General features: G+C 34.5%; 5 protein-coding genes and 1 non-coding gene across 6 annotated transcripts; 3 read left to right on the top strand and 3 right to left on the bottom strand.

Annotated features, from left to right (window-relative positions):
* Nucleotides 1–2,994: 2,994 nt before the first annotated feature.
* Nucleotides 2,995–3,688, bottom strand: LOC104782845 (uncharacterized). Its single transcript, XM_010507897.3, has one exon. It carries the CDS (start codon nucleotides 3,553–3,555, stop codon nucleotides 3,148–3,150), a length of 408 nt encoding a protein of 135 aa, XP_010506199.1. The 5' UTR covers nucleotides 3,556–3,688; the 3' UTR covers nucleotides 2,995–3,147.
* Nucleotides 3,689–4,022: 334 nt separating this feature from the next.
* TRNAT-UGU (transfer RNA threonine (anticodon UGU)) lies at nucleotides 4,023–4,094 on the top strand. Its single transcript has one exon. It is a non-coding gene; the product is annotated as a tRNA-Thr (tRNA).
* A 3,127-nt stretch (nucleotides 4,095–7,221) lies between these two features.
* Nucleotides 7,222–8,245, top strand: LOC104782844 (calmodulin-like protein 5). The gene has a single exon (XM_010507894.3). It carries the CDS (start codon nucleotides 7,360–7,362, stop codon nucleotides 8,011–8,013), a length of 654 nt encoding a protein of 217 aa, XP_010506196.1. The 5' UTR covers nucleotides 7,222–7,359; the 3' UTR covers nucleotides 8,014–8,245.
* LOC104782843 (nudix hydrolase 6) lies at nucleotides 8,194–10,383 on the bottom strand. The gene is made up of 9 exons (XM_010507893.3): nucleotides 10,247–10,383; nucleotides 9,999–10,143; nucleotides 9,804–9,869; nucleotides 9,554–9,694; nucleotides 9,215–9,292; nucleotides 8,991–9,041; nucleotides 8,853–8,887; nucleotides 8,655–8,766; nucleotides 8,194–8,551 (listed from the first exon to the last, which is right to left on the bottom strand). Exons 1-9 carry the CDS (start codon nucleotides 10,267–10,269, stop codon nucleotides 8,324–8,326), a joined length of 879 nt encoding a protein of 292 aa, XP_010506195.1. The 5' UTR covers nucleotides 10,270–10,383; the 3' UTR covers nucleotides 8,194–8,323.
* Nucleotides 10,384–12,961: 2,578 nt separating this feature from the next.
* On the bottom strand, nucleotides 12,962–14,054 carry LOC104782842 (uncharacterized). The gene is given in 3 exon segments (XM_010507891.2): nucleotides 12,962–13,358; nucleotides 13,462–14,012; nucleotides 14,015–14,054. Coding segments are annotated over 3 exon segments (807 nt in total). The 3' UTR covers nucleotides 12,962–13,142.
* Nucleotides 14,055–14,413: 359 nt separating this feature from the next.
* On the top strand, nucleotides 14,414–15,692 carry LOC104782841 (F-box/kelch-repeat protein At2g43270-like). The gene is made up of 2 exons (XM_087511894.1): nucleotides 14,414–14,854; nucleotides 14,926–15,692. Exons 1-2 carry the CDS (start codon nucleotides 14,446–14,448, stop codon nucleotides 15,690–15,692), a joined length of 1,176 nt encoding a protein of 391 aa, XP_087368020.1. The 5' UTR covers nucleotides 14,414–14,445.
* Nucleotides 15,693–18,691: the final 2,999 nt, after the last annotated feature.

Genomic DNA, 18,691 nt, shown 5'->3' with positions numbered 1-18,691 from the left:
ACAAAAGAATCATGGATTGTTAATGAATTCAATTATTATGTTATTGGTTTAGGATTTTATATCATTTTCTTCATAGAAAAAGTCATGAAAACACTCTCATCAAATAGAGAGATTGTGAATCATAGTCCATGACTTTTTTTTTCTTTTGTTAAAAACGTGGGTTATATACTTCTCTCAGATTCAACAGCAAAACAGAACAAGATCGCGGAGAAGAAGAGGCACCGACGTCGCAAATTCAGAGCAAAACACTTCAGAGCTGAAGACACACAATGAGATCGTCACAATTTCCGTAATTTATATAGATTCAGAGAAGCTTGATGGCTTCTACTTGCAAAACACTTCAGAGCTGTGTCACTCGTGTCCTCACCTTCACTCCCAACTTCCACGTCTTCGTAAGTCTCTCACACGAGTGAATTGGTGAAAGGGTTTGTAATACAATTCAGTTTCTCATATCAATGCAGTTGTGTGTTTGATTAAAGAGAGAATTGTTTATCATTTTGTTCGTTACTCTATCTCTCATACTTTGTTTTGAGTTGTGAGTTGGAAACTTGTGCAATACGAAAAAACCTGCAACATATATAATAATGAAAAAACTGCAACATATATAATAATGAAGAAACTATATAAGATCGTAGTATGTGTAAAAACCTGAAACATATAAAAAACTGCAGCTTTTAACACTACCGCTAACTAACAAAGTTGCAGCTACTAACAAAGTTTATAGCAAAAAATAAAAAGACAACGTTTATAGCTAAAAAAAAACAAAACAATGTTTGGTATCAACCCGTAATCCAACACAAACAAAGAAAAGAACAATATTTGAAGAAAATTTAAAAACTTCATGGCATGCTCCCTGTTCCTGTAGCTTCTGCCCACATATTAGCAGCTATTGTGTCTCTCCAATTATTAGCATAATCTCTTTGCTGAGATTGGAGAGTTCCTGTATCTCCATTTTCCTGATAATTGTTTTCTTCGTGACCGATATTGGTTTCTTCATCACTGTATTCTTCGGGAGGAAACTCATTGGACCGACATTCTCTACGAAGAAAGTTATGTAAACCAGCACAAGCTAATACGAGTTCTGCTTGTACCTTAAAAGGAAAAGGCGGTGCTGATTTGAAAATCAGAAAACGGGATTTGAAGATACCAAAAATTCTCTCAATCACATTTCTCAAAGATGCATGACGCAAGTTGAATAACTCATTTTGATTACTAGGATCACAACCTTCACCTCTAAAGTCTTGTAGATGATACCTTGTACCCCTGAATGGAGCTAAAAAATTGCGTCGATTTGCAAATCCACAATCAACTAGATAATATTTTCCTGTAATTCATATATGAATATTAATAGTTATATTAACAAAAGAGAAGTAACGATGTTATGTGTAATGCATATGTCTATACCTTCGGGAACAGGTAGCTTGCTCTTACTTCTCGTTAAAGCATCACTTAATACTTTTGAATCGTGAGCTGTACCTTCCCATCCACTAAGAACATATATGAACTCTAGATCAAAGTTACAAGCAGCAAGAACATTTTGTGATGTATATCCTTTCCGATTACGATAGCTTGGTGCATCATCAGCAGGCACCATTGCATGAATGTGAGTACCGTCGATAGCTCCAACGCAATCCTGTAAAGATCATGATAACGAGAATTCATTAGTTTCATTAATGATTCAGGCAGCCCCATACCCACACACCTTCCCACGAGAGCTTGTAATTAAACAACGTGGGTTCATAATTCTAAAGTCATATCTTCTAAGAAGCCAATTAAATAACTCACAACTAATGAAGAGCTAATGAGATACTAGCAAAAATAATAGCGTGTTTTGAAATAAAAATTTGTAGTAAACATACCTTGAAATAAGGATAATAACGTGTACTTTCTCTTATTTTTGCAGAAACTGTGAGTCCAGGTTTGGCCATCCAACTTGGTGCAATCATGTTTAATGCATCTAAAACCTTGTGAAAATTTGTACTTGCAGCAAACTTTGATCTCATAAATGTGATCATTGTATACTTATATCTTGAGTTTTGACCAATGGTGAGCAAAAATGTAGCCACCATTTCTTCAAGACAAGTCTGTCGGGTATCTCTTAAAGAAGCTTTTTCTCTGATAATATCACATAACTTCAAAAATACTTCAGGGTACATACGGTATACCTCTCGAAAGCTTTTATGATCTTCCTTTAGAAGTTTCTCCAGGTAAATGTAGCCAATTCTTGTGATAGGCTTACGAATCGGACGCTCAATACGTTTGTTCATACAGTAAGCTCTTGTCGTATATTTCAGTAGTAATACCAAAATGTCTATTTCTGATTCGTCATCTTCATGGTGAGATTCATCCCCTCTCACAATCATGTCTCTTCTGGTCCCCATTGACTATATGAACCCTTTTCCTTACTCTTTTGGGAATCTCCCATTAACTAAGCATATATGTGTAAACAATGATAAGAAAAATATAGATAATCACTAGATTATCTCACTAGTCAAAGAAACGAAAAATCAAACACTCTAAAGAGTATATAATAATACATAAACCAACGTACATAATCTAGATAACATAAAGAATATATAATAATACATGAACACAAAACCAACGTATAATTCAATATAAGAACACGGGATGAGATAAGCAACTATCGTTAGTCATCATCTCGAAAAAAAAGACATCCTAACATATGATCTTCAACACTCGTAATTGCAATATGTTTATTCAACCAAAGATAGAATACTTTAATGCATAGAAAGAAGATGAGCAAGTCTAGTTGTATTGTACCTGCAACTTGGAGATCGAATATGTTTTTTTTTGTGATAAAGCCAAAACCAACGATTATGTCAAAAGGCGTTGAATAAAAAAGATATATGACTTTGGCAAAGATATTGTGTAATATTTTTTGACCAAGATTTTACAAGATTTTATGAGTGATTTTACAAGATTAGGAAAAACAAATTAGCAAGATTTTAAAAAACTTTCTAAACAATCACTAAGAATCAGCAAGATTATACTTTCCATGATTTTATTAAAGTCATTAAAATTCTCTTAAAATCTCAAACCAATACCTCCCCTTAGTTTCTGTAAAATCTCTCACTAATACAAGAAACTGTACGAACAAAAACAAAAAAAATCCCCAAATTGGTAACCCTAATTTCTGGGAATTACAATAACCGGAACACCAACATCATTCAATTGCTCAGTTCCGTCGACTCTAATACCGGTACGACGAACGGAATCAAACAAGGGAAGAACCCTCTTACGATGATGAATAGGTCGAGAGATCTCTTCGTCTGCATTAATGGAGACAGCGTCGACATCAAGCTCTCTTAAACGAAGGCCAAGCTTCTCGCCGACGCGTGAGGCGGTCTTTGAGTCCCAGAAATTGTTGGAATGAGGGAAACGGTAGAGATTAGCACGGCTTCTGGCTAGGAACTCTTGTTCGGAGGATGAAGCCATGGCTACGATCGTTGAAGATCCTGGTTGAGTTACTTGTGCTGTGATTTTACGGCATGATAAGACCAGTTGAAGTAGATGGTGACGGTGAGTCCCATTCATCGGTTGTGACGACGTCGTATATTTTGGTTTCTCGATCGGTTAATTTCCAAAAAGATCTCTTCTTGTCGTTTGCTCACGGAGGACGAGAATGAGATTTTTTAATTCAAATGAGAAAATAAAATAATAAAAAAGAGACTTTTTACTTTTTGTCCAAGCTCGGATTTTTAATTTTTTACCCTTTTATTTCCTCATATTTACTCATATAGTATTAATTATTATCCAAATCGAAGCTCAAGTCGTTGTCTTGTCGAAGCCTAGAGTTTGGTATTTTGGTCGGAAAGGTTCGTTAATTCTCGGAGAAGAATGTCTACATCTCATCTTAACTCTGTTTCTGGTACATCTCCCTTTGCCGATAATATCTCATACTCGTACATTCTTTATCTCACGTACTTCAACACTAGTCCTATTAAACGAGGATCGGAGTTTTATATATGATATATACCGTAATGAGAAAATGGAAAGCAATAGCCCGTATAGCTCAGTGGTAGAGCGTCAGTCTTGTAAACTGAAGGTCCGTAGTTCGATCCTGCGTGTGGGCACTTTTTTCCACCACCTTACTAATTTTATTTATGTGTGTAAATTGTAAAGAATGATCATATCATACGATGGTTAACTATTGACTGGCTTTACGGATGGACCTTTGAGCTTGCAAGCGATGTATAAGTTAATCTTTTCCAGGAAATTAAGATATACAAACAGAACATGGTTATGCACTTATGCTAGATAATATCCAAATTAATTTGTAAAGTCAATTATTCATAAGACATGCGTATGTCTTCTCTCTTCCGGAATATGTGCCTGATTGTGCAACTCCAATGTGTAATAAAGTCAATAACTAATTAATTACGACAAACTGTTTGCTTACCCTAAATGTTTCTCGTTGACATTACTAGACAAGTAGGCGTTGTGTTATAAAGAGAAACCGCGTGTGACAGTTTGGAAATGTTTTTTTGTTGCAGTGAATAATTTAAGGATTTTCTCTTTCTTTTTCTTTCACCCATATATTACTTATTTAGATTTTAGACAATGATGTTACAAAGGTTTTGCGTCTTTTAGTGGTAAATGTTTTAAATTCTGTATTCTCAAACCATATAGATGCTCCAAATTCGATCTGTTGAATATCATGGCCCCATCGAATATATTAGCCACTGAAACTGAAGCATTCCGATAAACTGAGCTGATGTTCATAAAGCAGTTGACTTTCTAGTGTGAGTATCATCACTGAATTGTAAAGAAAATCTAGTTTCGGGTCTTAATAGGGAGAACCATTGAGCCTCTTTAAACACAATTGCACACGAACTCAAAAGTGTTTTAAGACGAGTGCAATCTCTCTCTCTCATGTCTCACCGGCGAAACAATATATCTATATATACCTTTGAAGCAATTGTTTCGTCATCTTTACTGTAATGGATGGTCCACTTTGGAAAAAAGTGTATAATCCGGATTAAACAACAAAGTGTAAGTATAATAATCCACAATATACATTATCTTGTAATGAAAACAAATGTTAAAGTGGTACGGGTACCTAAACTTATGAAATTACGTGGGATGATAAACAGTTTGGGGATTAGGAGTGAGGTTGGCCACTAACTAAAATCATTGCAACCTATTGTTATTGTAGTAAACATACATTTAATAACAAAAGACACACACACAAAAAAGAAGAAGACCATGATGTCAATTAAAAGGGAAAAAACTTTATAATTCCTCTCTTAATGACATATACAAAGAATATTTGAACCAGAAAATACAGTTAATAACAATATATAATGACAACTATAAGTATGATCAATCATATAAGTGGAGCTGGCTTGGGTGAGCTGGAAGACAATAACCATATGAAGTCCATAAACACTCCTCACAAGTCAAATGTCCTTGGATCCCGTTACACCACACCCCCGCGTGAGAATCTCAAAATATATGATTGATTTATTCATTAGTTTAATTATCTATATATATATAAAATATATATTATTCATAATTTATTTATACTTGTTTTAAACTATATCCATGGACCATGCATTAATCTAGTAAATACCAAAACTGAGTATTAAGTTTATGCTCTACTAATTCTTAATTTCCTGTCTTCTACACAAAAATTCATCTAAAGGCTCAGCATAATTTACACTCAGGATAATCATGTAATGTAACAGTATATGCAATGATTAGAAAGATATGATGTTATACTTATAATGGACGATATACATGAAACTTCACGCAAGTTCCAAACAGTTTTGCCTCGTTAATTAGTTAAGGAAGAGGATTAGTGTTTAATTATACTATAAGTGAAGCCGATTATTGATTTAGTTATACATATACTCGAGTTCTAGTCTTCTAGATATAAGATATTAGGTCATAGACCGTTTTGGTGGAAAAAATTATCAACACTTTTTAGCGTATATAGATTATTTTATCCCAACGCCAATGACTCTTCTTTAGTTTACTTTCCAACGAACATTTTTGTCTTCTAACTAAACTTTATAAGTTAATGTACATCCAATTGAAGTGCAAATATGAATAATAAAAATGAAAAATTGTAAGCTATTGAACAGGATGGGTCCAAGATAGAAGAAGCAAACCGCCAATAGAAGAGCGACAAATTAAACCTTAGAAAGTGGAGGTGAGATCCAACGGTCATAATTCCAACGGGCGTCATTCTTGGCGCGTTTTTTGGTCCCCCATTTTGTCTTCCTTTTAATTCTTTACTCTTTAGACCCGTTGAGACTGTTTAGTTATATCATATCATTAACAAGTAACAACACTTGTTTTTACTGATTCTAGAAAGAGTACGTACGTCTCAAATATCTCAATCCTACCTGTAAAGTAAACACTTACAGAGGTAAAACGTACGAGTTAGTCGGATCTCGGTCCATATTACGCGGTTATCGAAGAAAACGATCAGTTGAATGAAGTCGTTTGGTAGGTTTTTCCTTTAAAAGACTCAATGGTTTTTACGTATACGATAAAAAAGAATGATACATAAAAAAAGTCTTAAAATGCAAGAAGACCAGACCGGCAGGTGCACAGTCAGAAATAAATCAATTAAACTACAACAAATGGGGACAGGAACCAAACACCAACAATTATAACAACGCGTTTTTGACATTACTTCGTTTTTAATTTATCAGAGAAAAGCGATGTTTATGTTTAACTACACCTCTCTCTCTCTCTCTACCTTCTTCACGCGTTTTCTTTTTACTTTCTTTATTAAAAGACCTATTGAGTATTTTTTTTTTCTCCTTACTAGTTCAATCTCCTTGTCCATTTTATAACAAATATTAAGACACATAACATATATCAAGATACATAAGATGTAAATTGTAAATATGTGTGTGTGATCCTTATATATTAGTGCCGTGTATTGTAAGATGTGATTTTGTGATCATGTATCTTAATCTTTAACGGAGACTACTTTGAATATAGGAAGACTAGTATTAGAGTTTTCGTAAAAATGTAAATGTTTGAAAAGTCATCTTCAGATTAATTTCGCACTTGTTCATTCTTTTCCACTTTTTACTTCAAACAAAGAAAAGTGAAAAGTTAAAGTAAAGGACGTTTATGTTAAACAAAAAAAGATTCAACGGTTGTATTTTAGGCGTGAAAAAAGAAAATTAAATTCCCGAAGATATATTATTTAATAATGTTATAATAAATGAATCTCTCTCTCTATCTTTCTATAAAAACCAACAACAAGTTCCAAGTTTCTCTCTATTTACCAAACAAGCTCTGTTTCAAGCTCTCTGTTTCTCAGATCTTCTCTCTGTTTTTTTTTTCTTCACAAAAGAGGGTTTTGATTCAACAGTTATGGTGAGAATATTTGTTCTCTACAACATACTAAACTCTTTTCTTCTCTCTTTAGTACCAAAGAAGCTACGAAGTCTCTTCCCTCTCTCTTGGTTCGACAAAACTCTCCACAAGAACTCACCACCGTCCCCGCCAACGATGTTACCGTCTCCTTCCTCTTCGTCGTCGTCTGTGCCGACGAAAAGAATAGATCCGTCCGAGCTCAAACGGGTTTTTCAGATGTTCGACAAGAACGGCGACGGTAGAATCACAAAGGAAGAGCTCAACGACTCACTTGAGAATCTAGGTATCTACATACCAGACAAAGATCTTACTCAAATGATTCATAAGATTGACGCAAACGGTGATGGATGCGTCGACATAGACGAGTTCGAGTCGTTGTACAGCTCGATCGTAGACGAGCATCAGAACGATGGAGAAACAGAGGAAGAGAATATGAAAGACGCGTTTAACGTGTTTGACCAAGATGGAGATGGGTTTATCACTGTGGAGGAGTTGAAATCTGTGATGGCTTCCTTAGGACTCAAGCAAGGGAAAACCCTAGATGGTTGTAAGAAGATGATTATGCAAGTTGATGCAGATGGTGATGGTAGAGTCAATTACAAGGAGTTTCTTCAGATGATGAAAGGTGGTGGCTTTAGCAGCAGTAATTGATCTTTAATTTAGGGTTTTATTTGACAGAAGAAAAGAGTGTTTTATTCGATTGATTGGTTTGTTTTCTTGTTTCTCCTCTGTAAATAGTTTTTTTTTTCTGGTGACGAATTAAAACATTGTTGATGTATCTTTGTTTTTAGGGTTTCTATGGGCTTATGTAAGATTCACCTTCTCATCTCATTTGGTTCAGTGACAGTGTTCTTAAATAGATCGTTAACTGTTTCCTTATCAATATAGTATACTAGACTGATGCTTTTATTGAACAATAGACATGAAACAAAGAAACATAAACATGTTTATGAAGAGGGTTTCAACGAGGGGTGGGAGTGGAGGTGGAGGCTAGGCCACGCGTTGCGTTGAGTAGGTTGGCATGATCAGAGTTGCAGTAAAGATAGTTCTCCCTACCCGTTGTGCGGACAGTGGAGAAACCCATGTATCCCATCTCCTGCGATCTCTTCAAGCAGATGTTAGCCATAAACCTAAACAACTCTTTCTTCTGGTTCCAGGGTTGGTTTACATATTCCTCAATCGGCATCCACTGCGAAAACCCCACAACAAGAGAGATCACAAACATCTACAATAACTAAAAATCATCCTTGGTTCAGCTTCATTATAAAATATATACATATAAGAGGTTTTACCTTAGCAGCCAAGATCTCAGAGTCTTGTATCTTGATTTCAAAAGTGATTGGTTCTAACTCACATAAGAAAAATATATCCGTTTTTCTTTCCAGGAATGCTTGGTGGCTTTCCCTGCGAGAGGACAATAAAATGAAGTCAAGATTAATTAAACCGAACCGATCTAGGGAAGATGGTATGAAGATATTGTAACTTGTTACCTGAAAGCCAAGACTTCTACAAATTTTGTCTTAATCTGAAGTAAAAGACCAATAGAAAACACGAATTTAGATTCCAGTACATCGACATAAAACCAAAAAACAATAGATGTTATTAGGGATTTGAAGCTAGATACGTACACCAGTTTCTTCTTCCACTTCCCTAAGTGCTCCTTCCCAAATATTCTCACCCTGTGATATCATAGGGAAGTGCAATAAGCAAAAAGAAAAAAACCGATATTGTTTAGGCTGGTTTTGTCAATTCTTTAAAGCTTTAAACTCTAGCTTCTTGTACTAGTAAATATTCCTTTAGGTATAAGATCAGATTAAACTAAAAACAATGTGCGAGAATCCCATAAGCGCACCTCGTTAATAACACCGGTAGGTAGTTTCCACACTCCTGTACCTTTGAAATGACCATCAATCTCCTGGACCACGAGCACCTACACATGGAAATATCTGGTTCAAGTTTGTTGTAATCGTGCCAGAGATCAAAATACTAGTCGGAAATAATCAGACATCATGGTACGGAAGGACAAAAAGAAGACCTATACATTATAGAAGAAATTAACGGCCTCTCTAGTCCAATCACTGGCTACATTCCAAAAGAAAATGCTTACATCTGTTTACTGACTTGAGTCTTTATCGAGCCATTGGGATTCAAAGAGATGGACCAAGAAAAGTAGACGCTAATAAGTTGTTACCTCTCTGGTATTCTTGTTTAGGACAAAAGCACCAACTCCAATACGACGGGACGCATTGGCAGGAAGAGTGTTAGGTAGCTCAGAGATCCAAGATGTAAGCATTGTGTATTCCCTCTCGGCATGGTGGCATACAAACCCTTCCTGACACAAACAAAAACAAAAAACAAAAATGCAATCACCAAAATTGAACAAGAAGAATCAATTAATAAAAAAACATATAGTTTACATTACAACATAACTTCTTAATTACCGCTTTCGCTGGTGCAATCAGATTGTCAAGCCCATCAGCCAGTTTCATCCATATTCCCTTCTTCCCCTGCAAATATCCATATCTCAACTCATTGACAGTAGTAGACTATAATTTTTATCCTAAAGAGTCTCCTTATAGATAGAAAAGAAACAATCTAAGGCAGCTCAAATCTGAAGTGGTCTCTTAATGAAATACCTGACTTCTCCATGCGACAAGTGAAGCCCTCAGCTTTGGGACAAAATCTTCAATAGTCATTGGCTCCGTCAAGTCCACCTTAACACCTCCATAATTGTCTGGAATCCCTTGAAGTAAATGGGTCTCTTGAGCTTCTCCGTCCATGCTGCATAAAAAACAATATGTTACAATGATGAGAATCCAATCAATATATGTTCCACAAAAGCTCAAAAGTCCCTATAGTTGTATGCGTGTAAGAAGAGACATACCTTGAGGTAAACTGAGTTATCATTGGTAATGAAAGGATTCGAACCCCACAAGGGTTTTCTAATTAGAATCTGAACGTGTCAGCCAAGAGGACGACTCAAAGAGTAGACTTTAGGATAAGTATATAGTTAATCAAAATTTCCAATTATTAATTAATTCATAGTTGCAACTTGCAAGTAAACAATAGGCATGTGGACGACAAGTGTGGCACTTTCTTTTTAGTAGGATTTTTTGTTTTACTTAATTTCTATGTTAGCTTGTATTACAACTTTTACATTCTTTATGTAATTATATGTTTAAACTTTAAACAGAAACTAAATATAATGATAAGTATTCAAAAAAATGTATTACAATTTTGTTGGAGGTAAGAGAGAGTTAAGAAAAATTGATTTAATAATTAATAATTATATTACAAAAATTTATTTCCTTAGAACATTACATATTTTTAAGAATCAAATAGATATACATGAATATGTAAGAAATAATCTAACATTCAAAGTAAAGAATAGAGATGCATGGTTCCTTAACTTTACCTTGATTCCCTTATTGTGAGATGGTTAGAATAATATTTTTTTAATCTGATTAATTAATTTTATTATAGCCATGAAAATTTAATTATACATATAAATACATTTGTATTTTGAATAAAAAATATAAGAAAGGAAGAAGTACATAAAAACAAAGAAGAAATCAAATTGAGAATAATGTAATATATATTATTAAACTTCTTTGTTGAGTTTTCAACCAATGCAAGAACAAAAAAAAATATCTAGGATTTGACATATAATGGAGGAGGATGTGATAATGATTTTTTTTATAGGATAAGAAGTGATGTAAGTTACATTTCTTAAAATTAAATTAGAGGAATTATAATTATAATTGATAGGGTATTTAATTGAAAATGAATGGAGAAAAAAAATAGTCAATTCATAATTTGTGTAATTTCATTTACAAACTTAGTACTAAAGTGTATATTTAAAGTATGAATTAATGTATATGACTAAGTGTGTTGTATAGGTTTAATTAAAAATAATTAGTATATGTTTTAAAAATAAATTAAATAAATATCAAATGGACCCATAAGGAGAGAGTGAAACTTTATATATATATATATATATATATATATATATATATGACTTGGGTGTAGGGATGTTGTGGTGGGTAAAAAAACCCAGCCCGGCCCGAACCCGAAAAAAGCCCACCCAGAAAAAGCCCGATCTCATAAAATTTGAATGGGTATTAGGTCTTGTGGGTAAACCCGAACGGGTTTTTAGTTTTGTGGGTAAATCCATGGGTACCCGATTTTTTTTATCTTATATGATGTATTTTGCATTTTGCATTATGAATTTTTGTGTCTTTAGCTTTTTGGTACCAATATGATTTATATTATGTATTTTGTTTATTTTATTATATCTATGACAATTTTCAAAAATTTATAATTTTATATCATATAGATAAAGTATACCAAATATATTTAAGAGTTTTGTTAATCTAGATAAATATAAAAACCAAAATCAAATCACAAAAACAACAACAACAAAAAAAAATTCTCATTTTTCCTCCTATGGTTCTTCCAAAACCTGATCAGAATCTAAACATGGTTCTTCCAAAACCTGATCAGAATCTAAACAACAATGGAATTTCAGTCAAAATTTCATAATTACATCTTTATTCTTAAGTAACAATCTTAATTTTTGCTCAGATTCGTAAAAACAAAACAGACAAAAGTCAAACACAAAGAAGAAAGAAGAAATGAAAACAGACAAAAGTCAAAATAAGTTGCTCAGATTCGTAAGAACATCCGCCATTAGTTTACACAGCAACCAAACACAAAGAAGAAAGAAGAAAAAAAAAATTAAAAACACTAAAAAATGAAAGACGCAAATCTTGCTCACCAAACGCAGTCCCAGAGCAAATCAAACATCCATTGAAGCAAAAAATCGAAGGGATGAGAGTAGAAGAAGATGATGAAGAGAGATGAGGTCTCACAATAGTTCTGAGATTTCTATTTGCTCTTAGACTCTCTATTTTTTTTTTTTTCTTTGTTGGGGTTGGTTTTGGGGTTTGTGAAGGATGGGATTCTCGGTCTTTGATTTTTTTTTGAAGTCTTATGGGTACCCATAACCCAATAAGATAAACCCGAATAGGACTCTCTAAAATAGGTACCCAAACCATTTAAAACCCATGAAATTTTAACATAATAATCAGATCTTTGGGTTTCTTATTTTTCATGGGTCCCGGGTACCCATCGGGTTAAAACCCATTCTTAACATCCCTACTTGGGTGTTTTCCAATAATTAAATTACTTTTTTTACCTTTAGAAAATAATTGTGTTCTATATACATAAGGTAAGCAAATATAAGAAAGGCATCGAAAAATAAATTATACTTGTATATTTTAAATAAGAATGATAATAACCAAAAATAAAAGACTATGTTTCTCATATTTTTAAATTAGAACTATAATACCAAAAAATAGAAAAGTATAATTTATTATTTTCATATATTTAAGAGAGTATAGTTTTGTGTTTGTACATCTTTGAAATTACATTTTTTAGAAAATACACATATGTCAACATGAAAAGTGCCACTTGTCAGCTTCTACTTGATTTTGTTTAAGGGGAACCCTACTTTATATAATAAGATTGCAGAACCAACCACATTTGTACCGATCTATAAGGCAAGAGTTAAATTCATACCCTGACTCCTGACACCTGATTTTGTATGTAAACCTTCATGTTCTCTTCTACTCTATTATGGTTACACAGTTTCTCAAATTACATTACATAAACAAATAAGATTCATCTAGATTACACTAAAACCATTGAAGATCGGGAAAGGCGGTAGAGAAAGCTTTACCGATTGAAAGAATATACAGCCGCAAGCATACATAGTTGGCTTAGATGGCATCTTGTTTACTTCGCAATAGCTCACGGTCTATAGGTTCGAATTCTTTCAAATTGTTCACTACGTTCTCAACTTTCTTGGCTATCTGATCACTATGCTCTTCGACAATCCTTGCAAACGCATCTAGCTGCTCCCTGTATGCTGCACATAAGCGCTTCTTGTTTCGCAGCTCTATCGTCAGTTCTTGAATTCTCTTATCCTTTTCGTCCTACAACAACATAATTTACCAAAATGGTCTCATACACTTTGTGCTAAAAAAAACTTCGTGTTACATTGCATAAGGAATGAAGTTTAAGTTTGTATATACTGACCAGAGTTTGGCGAGCCTCGCGAGGTGAAACAACAAGTGGATGGTTATGTTCTTTGACAAATTTGGTAATGACCCATTTGCCAGAACGGTCATACTTAACATGAATCATGGCCTTGCAACCTTCTCTAGTGCTTGGTCTTGGTTTCCTAACTGATCCAAGCTTACCACGGATACTAATACAGTGACCTTCTTTGTTACAACCAAATCTTCGAGCAAGAATCTTTCCATCCTTCTCGGATCTTCGGCAAGACATTACACGCATCACAAAACCTAAACGTCTAGAGTAATCATCATAGAAAATCTTAGCAGCATCCTCGGATTCAAATTCAATACCTTCACGAGGCTCTATGTCAAAATCATCATCATCATCATCTGTGTTGTTGCTGCTGTTCTTCTTCGTTGCTGCTGGATCCTCCTCATCTTCCACTGCCAACAATACATAAATCATAAAGTTTGAAAATTTATGTAAGCCACTTCACTTGAGTTCAATTCCAATTCCAATTGAAAGAATCCGACAAATCGCTAATGTTAGCTGAATCAGTGAAGAAAACTAAAGATCCAAAGACGAAAACTTTAATTAAAGAAATTATTCATTTGGAATTTAGGAAATTGAAGAGTAGGATTGAATTAGCTTACTGGATTTGAGTGACGATCAGAGAAGGATCTTCGGCTGCACGAGAGCACAAGAGAGAGATAGAGGTGACCTAAATGATTCTTTTAGAATTTGACTGGGCTAAATAGTAAATAATGAAATATTTCGGGTGGGTTCTGGTAAAAATTAAAAGTTTTTTTTTCTTTTTTTTTTTGGATTTTTTTTTTTTTTTTTTTTTTTTGTCTCTGATATTATTAAATAGTTTCATACAGTTGTGAATTAGTTTTTTTTTCAATACTGTTGTGATTTATCTATATATAAATAAAATAAAATAAAGACAAAACTGGACTTTCGAGTTTAGTTTTGCAATTTGCAGAAGAACCTAATCCGACGATGATGATTTACATAGTTCCCGAGCTACTAGAAGAAATTTTTCTTGGATTGCCTTTGAAATCAATACTCAAATTCAAAACTGTTTCAAAACAATGGAGATCAATCCTGGAATCGAAGTTGTTCGTGGAGAGGCGTATGAATGTTCAGAACAACAACAACCGCCGGAAAATCCTGGCTGTCAATGACCGTAACAAGTCGGGATTCGAAAGTGACGAAGAGATCGATATGGTTTATTTAAACTACTGTAATGATGATGCCACACGACCGTCCCTGACATGTGAGGGTTTGTTCTGCATCCCAGAACCAGGTTGGATCAATGTTTTGAACCCATCGACTAGACAACTCCGGCGATTCCCTTGTACCCCAGATCATCCCGTGCCTTCCTTTATTCTTGAACATCAGCTAAGAGGTAATCTGTATTTATATGCTTTGTATATAAGATTCTTTAACTTTAAGTCATCAAAAAACAAAAATTTGCAGACAAACCATACCTCACTTTCTTTCCGGGAAATTGGGCTATGGGATTCGGTAGAGACAAAGTTACGGATTGCTACAAAGTGGTGAGGATGTGTTTTTTTCCTGTTGAAGAATGCGAGGTTCTTGATCTTGAAACTGGTGAATGGAGGAAACTTAATCCACCTCCTCACAGGGTTGACGTGGGAAGGAAGTCAGTGTGTGTGAATGGGTCAATCTACTGGTTGTACACTTTCTGGTGTTTCAAATTACTAGCCTTGAACCTTCACACACTAGAGTTCCGCAATGTGTCGGTTCCAGGTACGTGGTTCAATTGGGAAATCCACATGGTGAACCTTGAAGGCCGTCTAGCCATAGTCAAAACCAAAAATGCGCCAGAATGGGAACTAGAAATACTCAGCATGATAGATTCTCAAGGAGATATATGGAGTAAGACTCACTCCATAAAGTTAGCCAGTATCATTATTAACAACCACCCATGTTGGTTCACGCTGGTCACAGTTTCTAAGTTTGGGAATCTTGTCTTTTATGACAATCACAAGAGGTTGTTCAAATATCATCCAGCGAAAGATGAGATTTGCTGTCTCTCCTCAAATATTTCGGTTATATCTCCTTACGTCGAGAATTTGGTACCACTTCCAGGATCAGGACCTAATCCGGAGGATTGGACATCTACTTGCGGATTGTTTTCGAAGCAACCAGAGCTCGGGAGGATCAACTTTCGGTTTTTGTTTACCACTTTAGTTGTAGTTGGTTATTACTATTTTAGATAATTCAATTCAAATTGAAGTAGTAAATGGAGTCCTCTCTGTCTCCTTGCATGTGTAACTTGCAAAGCAAGTACGAAGCGTCAAAAATTTATCTCTGTTTACAGATTTTGACTAGGGGGCAAAAAAAACTGGTTGTGATATCATCAAGATTACGGATTAACATTTTACATTAACGTAGCTCGGACATTTTTCTAGAAAGTTAATAATCACTTTACTCCTGCGTCGATTGCTCATTCACTTTGTTCTTTCAAAGGTTATTGGTATTTTTGAGGATGCTATAATATTAATGGTTATGGATGGCTTCACCATATGTATTATGAGCTCAATGTTCTTCTTACTTCTTCTCAAAACTACATTTTCCTTGAGAAGACGAGTTAAATACGTTTTAATGGGAGTATATACATCTGTAAAAAGGTTTGTCTCGTTGATATTGATATGTAATCCAACTGTTCATGGTTTGATGTTAATTATCAAGTTGAACCGTTCGTTCTAGCTTGGTTTTACTAAGTATTCTACATGAAGAATACTCTGATTGAATGAGACTGTTTTGGGAAGGAAGATACTTGTTGTGAGAGAAAGTGTTAGCTGTTAGTGTTGTTAAAAGGCTTGATTCTGTTTTTAACTCGGTACACCTTCTTCTTTTTTCTGCATTGTAATCTTTTTGGAGCTCTCAGAGTCAGACTGTGAGAAATCCCAACGCTCATTCTGATTATAAGGTGAATTGCTGGGGGAGAATCCTCGTGGAGACGTAAATTTCTGTCAAACAGTTATAATCGAACTCGTAAAGCTGTGTGTGTTCTTAATCTTATATCGATCTTTAGCCTAACTCTGTTTTATGTGTTCGTTGTGCTTGAGTTCTTCGAGTGATTCGATTAAAACTAAAATCAAGAGACAGATTCCGGCAGATGCCAATAGCCCCAATATGCCATCGGCTCAACATGCAGTTAGAGAGAAAACGAAAGTGTATGTAACAGCGTATAGGAAAGAACAGTTTAGTAGTAACCTTAAAATACCAATCCAACCCTACCCATATGCGAGAATTAAACAACCATTTGTTTATTGTTTTGACTGAAAATGACTAACCGCTAGGTTTAAAGGTTTACAAGATTTGTTAGCTTTTATATTAGCTAATTCCTTCACGGCATAAATCATAATTTGGTCACTAAACGCATCTTATAGTAGTATGCACACGACAAAAAGGTCGGACCATCTTTTGTTTACTTCCAAATTCATTGCTATTTTATTGATCTTCTTTATTTATTTTTTGGGCAAACGTATCATATGATATAGAAAAGAGATTAACCTCTACTCCCTAAGAGAGGATACAACAAAACTACAGAAGGCCTAATAAACCAAAACATCCACTAGGCGAGCAAAAGCGAAAGCTATTAACAACAACAATGCTCAAATTGAGACTTTAGGATAAGGGTGAACTCACAAGTTCTACCAAAGCAACCTCTAACCAAGAGCATCCAATAAAACAAACATCTTAAGCTTGGAAATCCTTGCCAAAACCATAAGAAAGAGGAAACAAAGCCTCCAAAGACACGAACGTTAAATACTCAGCTATTCTTCTATAGGAAATAATGCTTTCATGGGAAAAGGTAAATTGAGTTAATTGCAGCTCAAGTTGTTTACCGATTACCCTAAAAAAACCTAACTAGTATATAATAAGAACACTATCTAAAAAAAAATATAGCAACAAACAATTAAAATAAAAGAAACCAATATTTTTGTTTATTTGGGTAAGAGATTATGATGCCAAATATTTGTACAAAACACTTTTTAATAACGTTACCTACACGTTGGAACTTAAGAGTATTTATTAAAAAAGCACCATGTTAAATATTGCTATTATACAGGAAACGAAAAGGCAAATGAAAATATGAAATGAGAGGGAATGATATAAGAATATTATTTACCTGCTGAATCAAATAATCTACGACTTTTGTTTCTAATAATTATTATTTTTTAATTATTAAACAAATTGGAACACTATTTAAACTGATAAAAAAAAATGGTTCTTGAAAACTTAAAAAAAAAAAGAGGAGCCTTTTGTTTTTATTTTGGGAAAAGAGAGGAGGAGGCCTATATATATATATATATTTCCAAGAGGAGACTCTCGCGCTCACCTCAGCCTCATCTCTTTACACATCTTACTCCAATTCTTGATTAGGGTTCATCAGCGATTGATACAGAAAGCATAAACATGGAATCTTTGTAAGATCCTGTACTCTTTTCTCATTGTAGTTTTTGTAGTCCCTTTGAATTTCGACGTTTGCTTGGTGTTTTCTCTGGAATGTTCGTGGTCTTGATGCATCGTTTTCGTTTTCATTCCCTGGGTTGTTCGATCTCTGAACTGGAAGAATCATTAAAGATTTTGGGTTCAAAGCAATTGTGAAATTGCTATCTTCGTTTATCGATATTGATTCTATAAGCGGTGATCGTATGATTTTGCGTCTGAATAGGCTCTGTAGAATTAGCGATATATATATATGGTTTTGTTCTATCAATTTTTGCGTTTTCTTGCTAGAAACATATTTCAGGTTTTTGCCTTTTATCGCAGAAGCGTTAAGATCATTATTGATTGATTTATGAAATTCTCTACTTTCTCAGGAGGAACGCTTATAGGTTTTTGAAAGAATCGTGGAGGAGGGCTGAGAGACAAGAAGAGGCTCCGAACGTCAATCATGAGGCTCGAGCTGCAATCAGAAGGGTTGCTTCTCGTCTCAGAATTTCTGAAGATAGAGCCACAGTTTTGCTTGTCAACTTTCATTGGTAATGTATCTTTATGCATAGATTGTTTCTTACGTACTCTGTTCTCTTCTTCTTCGTATTGATTATGATGAATTCTGAATGTGTTTTTTAGGGATGAAAGTAGGATTGACTCGGGATCCTTACTATCCCGTTATTTTGTTAGCAACCCTCAGTTTGGCCATCAACCTTCAATGGTTTGTTTCTTGCACTTTTGGTCTTTTATTCTGGTCATGGCACTCTGTTTC

This window comes from Camelina sativa, chromosome 4 (genome assembly GCF_030686135.1).
Source record: "Camelina sativa cultivar CO46 ecotype springtype chromosome 4, ASM3068613v1".
Taxonomy (NCBI): Eukaryota; Viridiplantae; Streptophyta; class Magnoliopsida; order Brassicales; family Brassicaceae; genus Camelina; species Camelina sativa.
The sequence above is the reverse complement of the archived record's forward strand: the minus strand, read 5'-3'. Positions and strand labels throughout refer to the sequence as shown.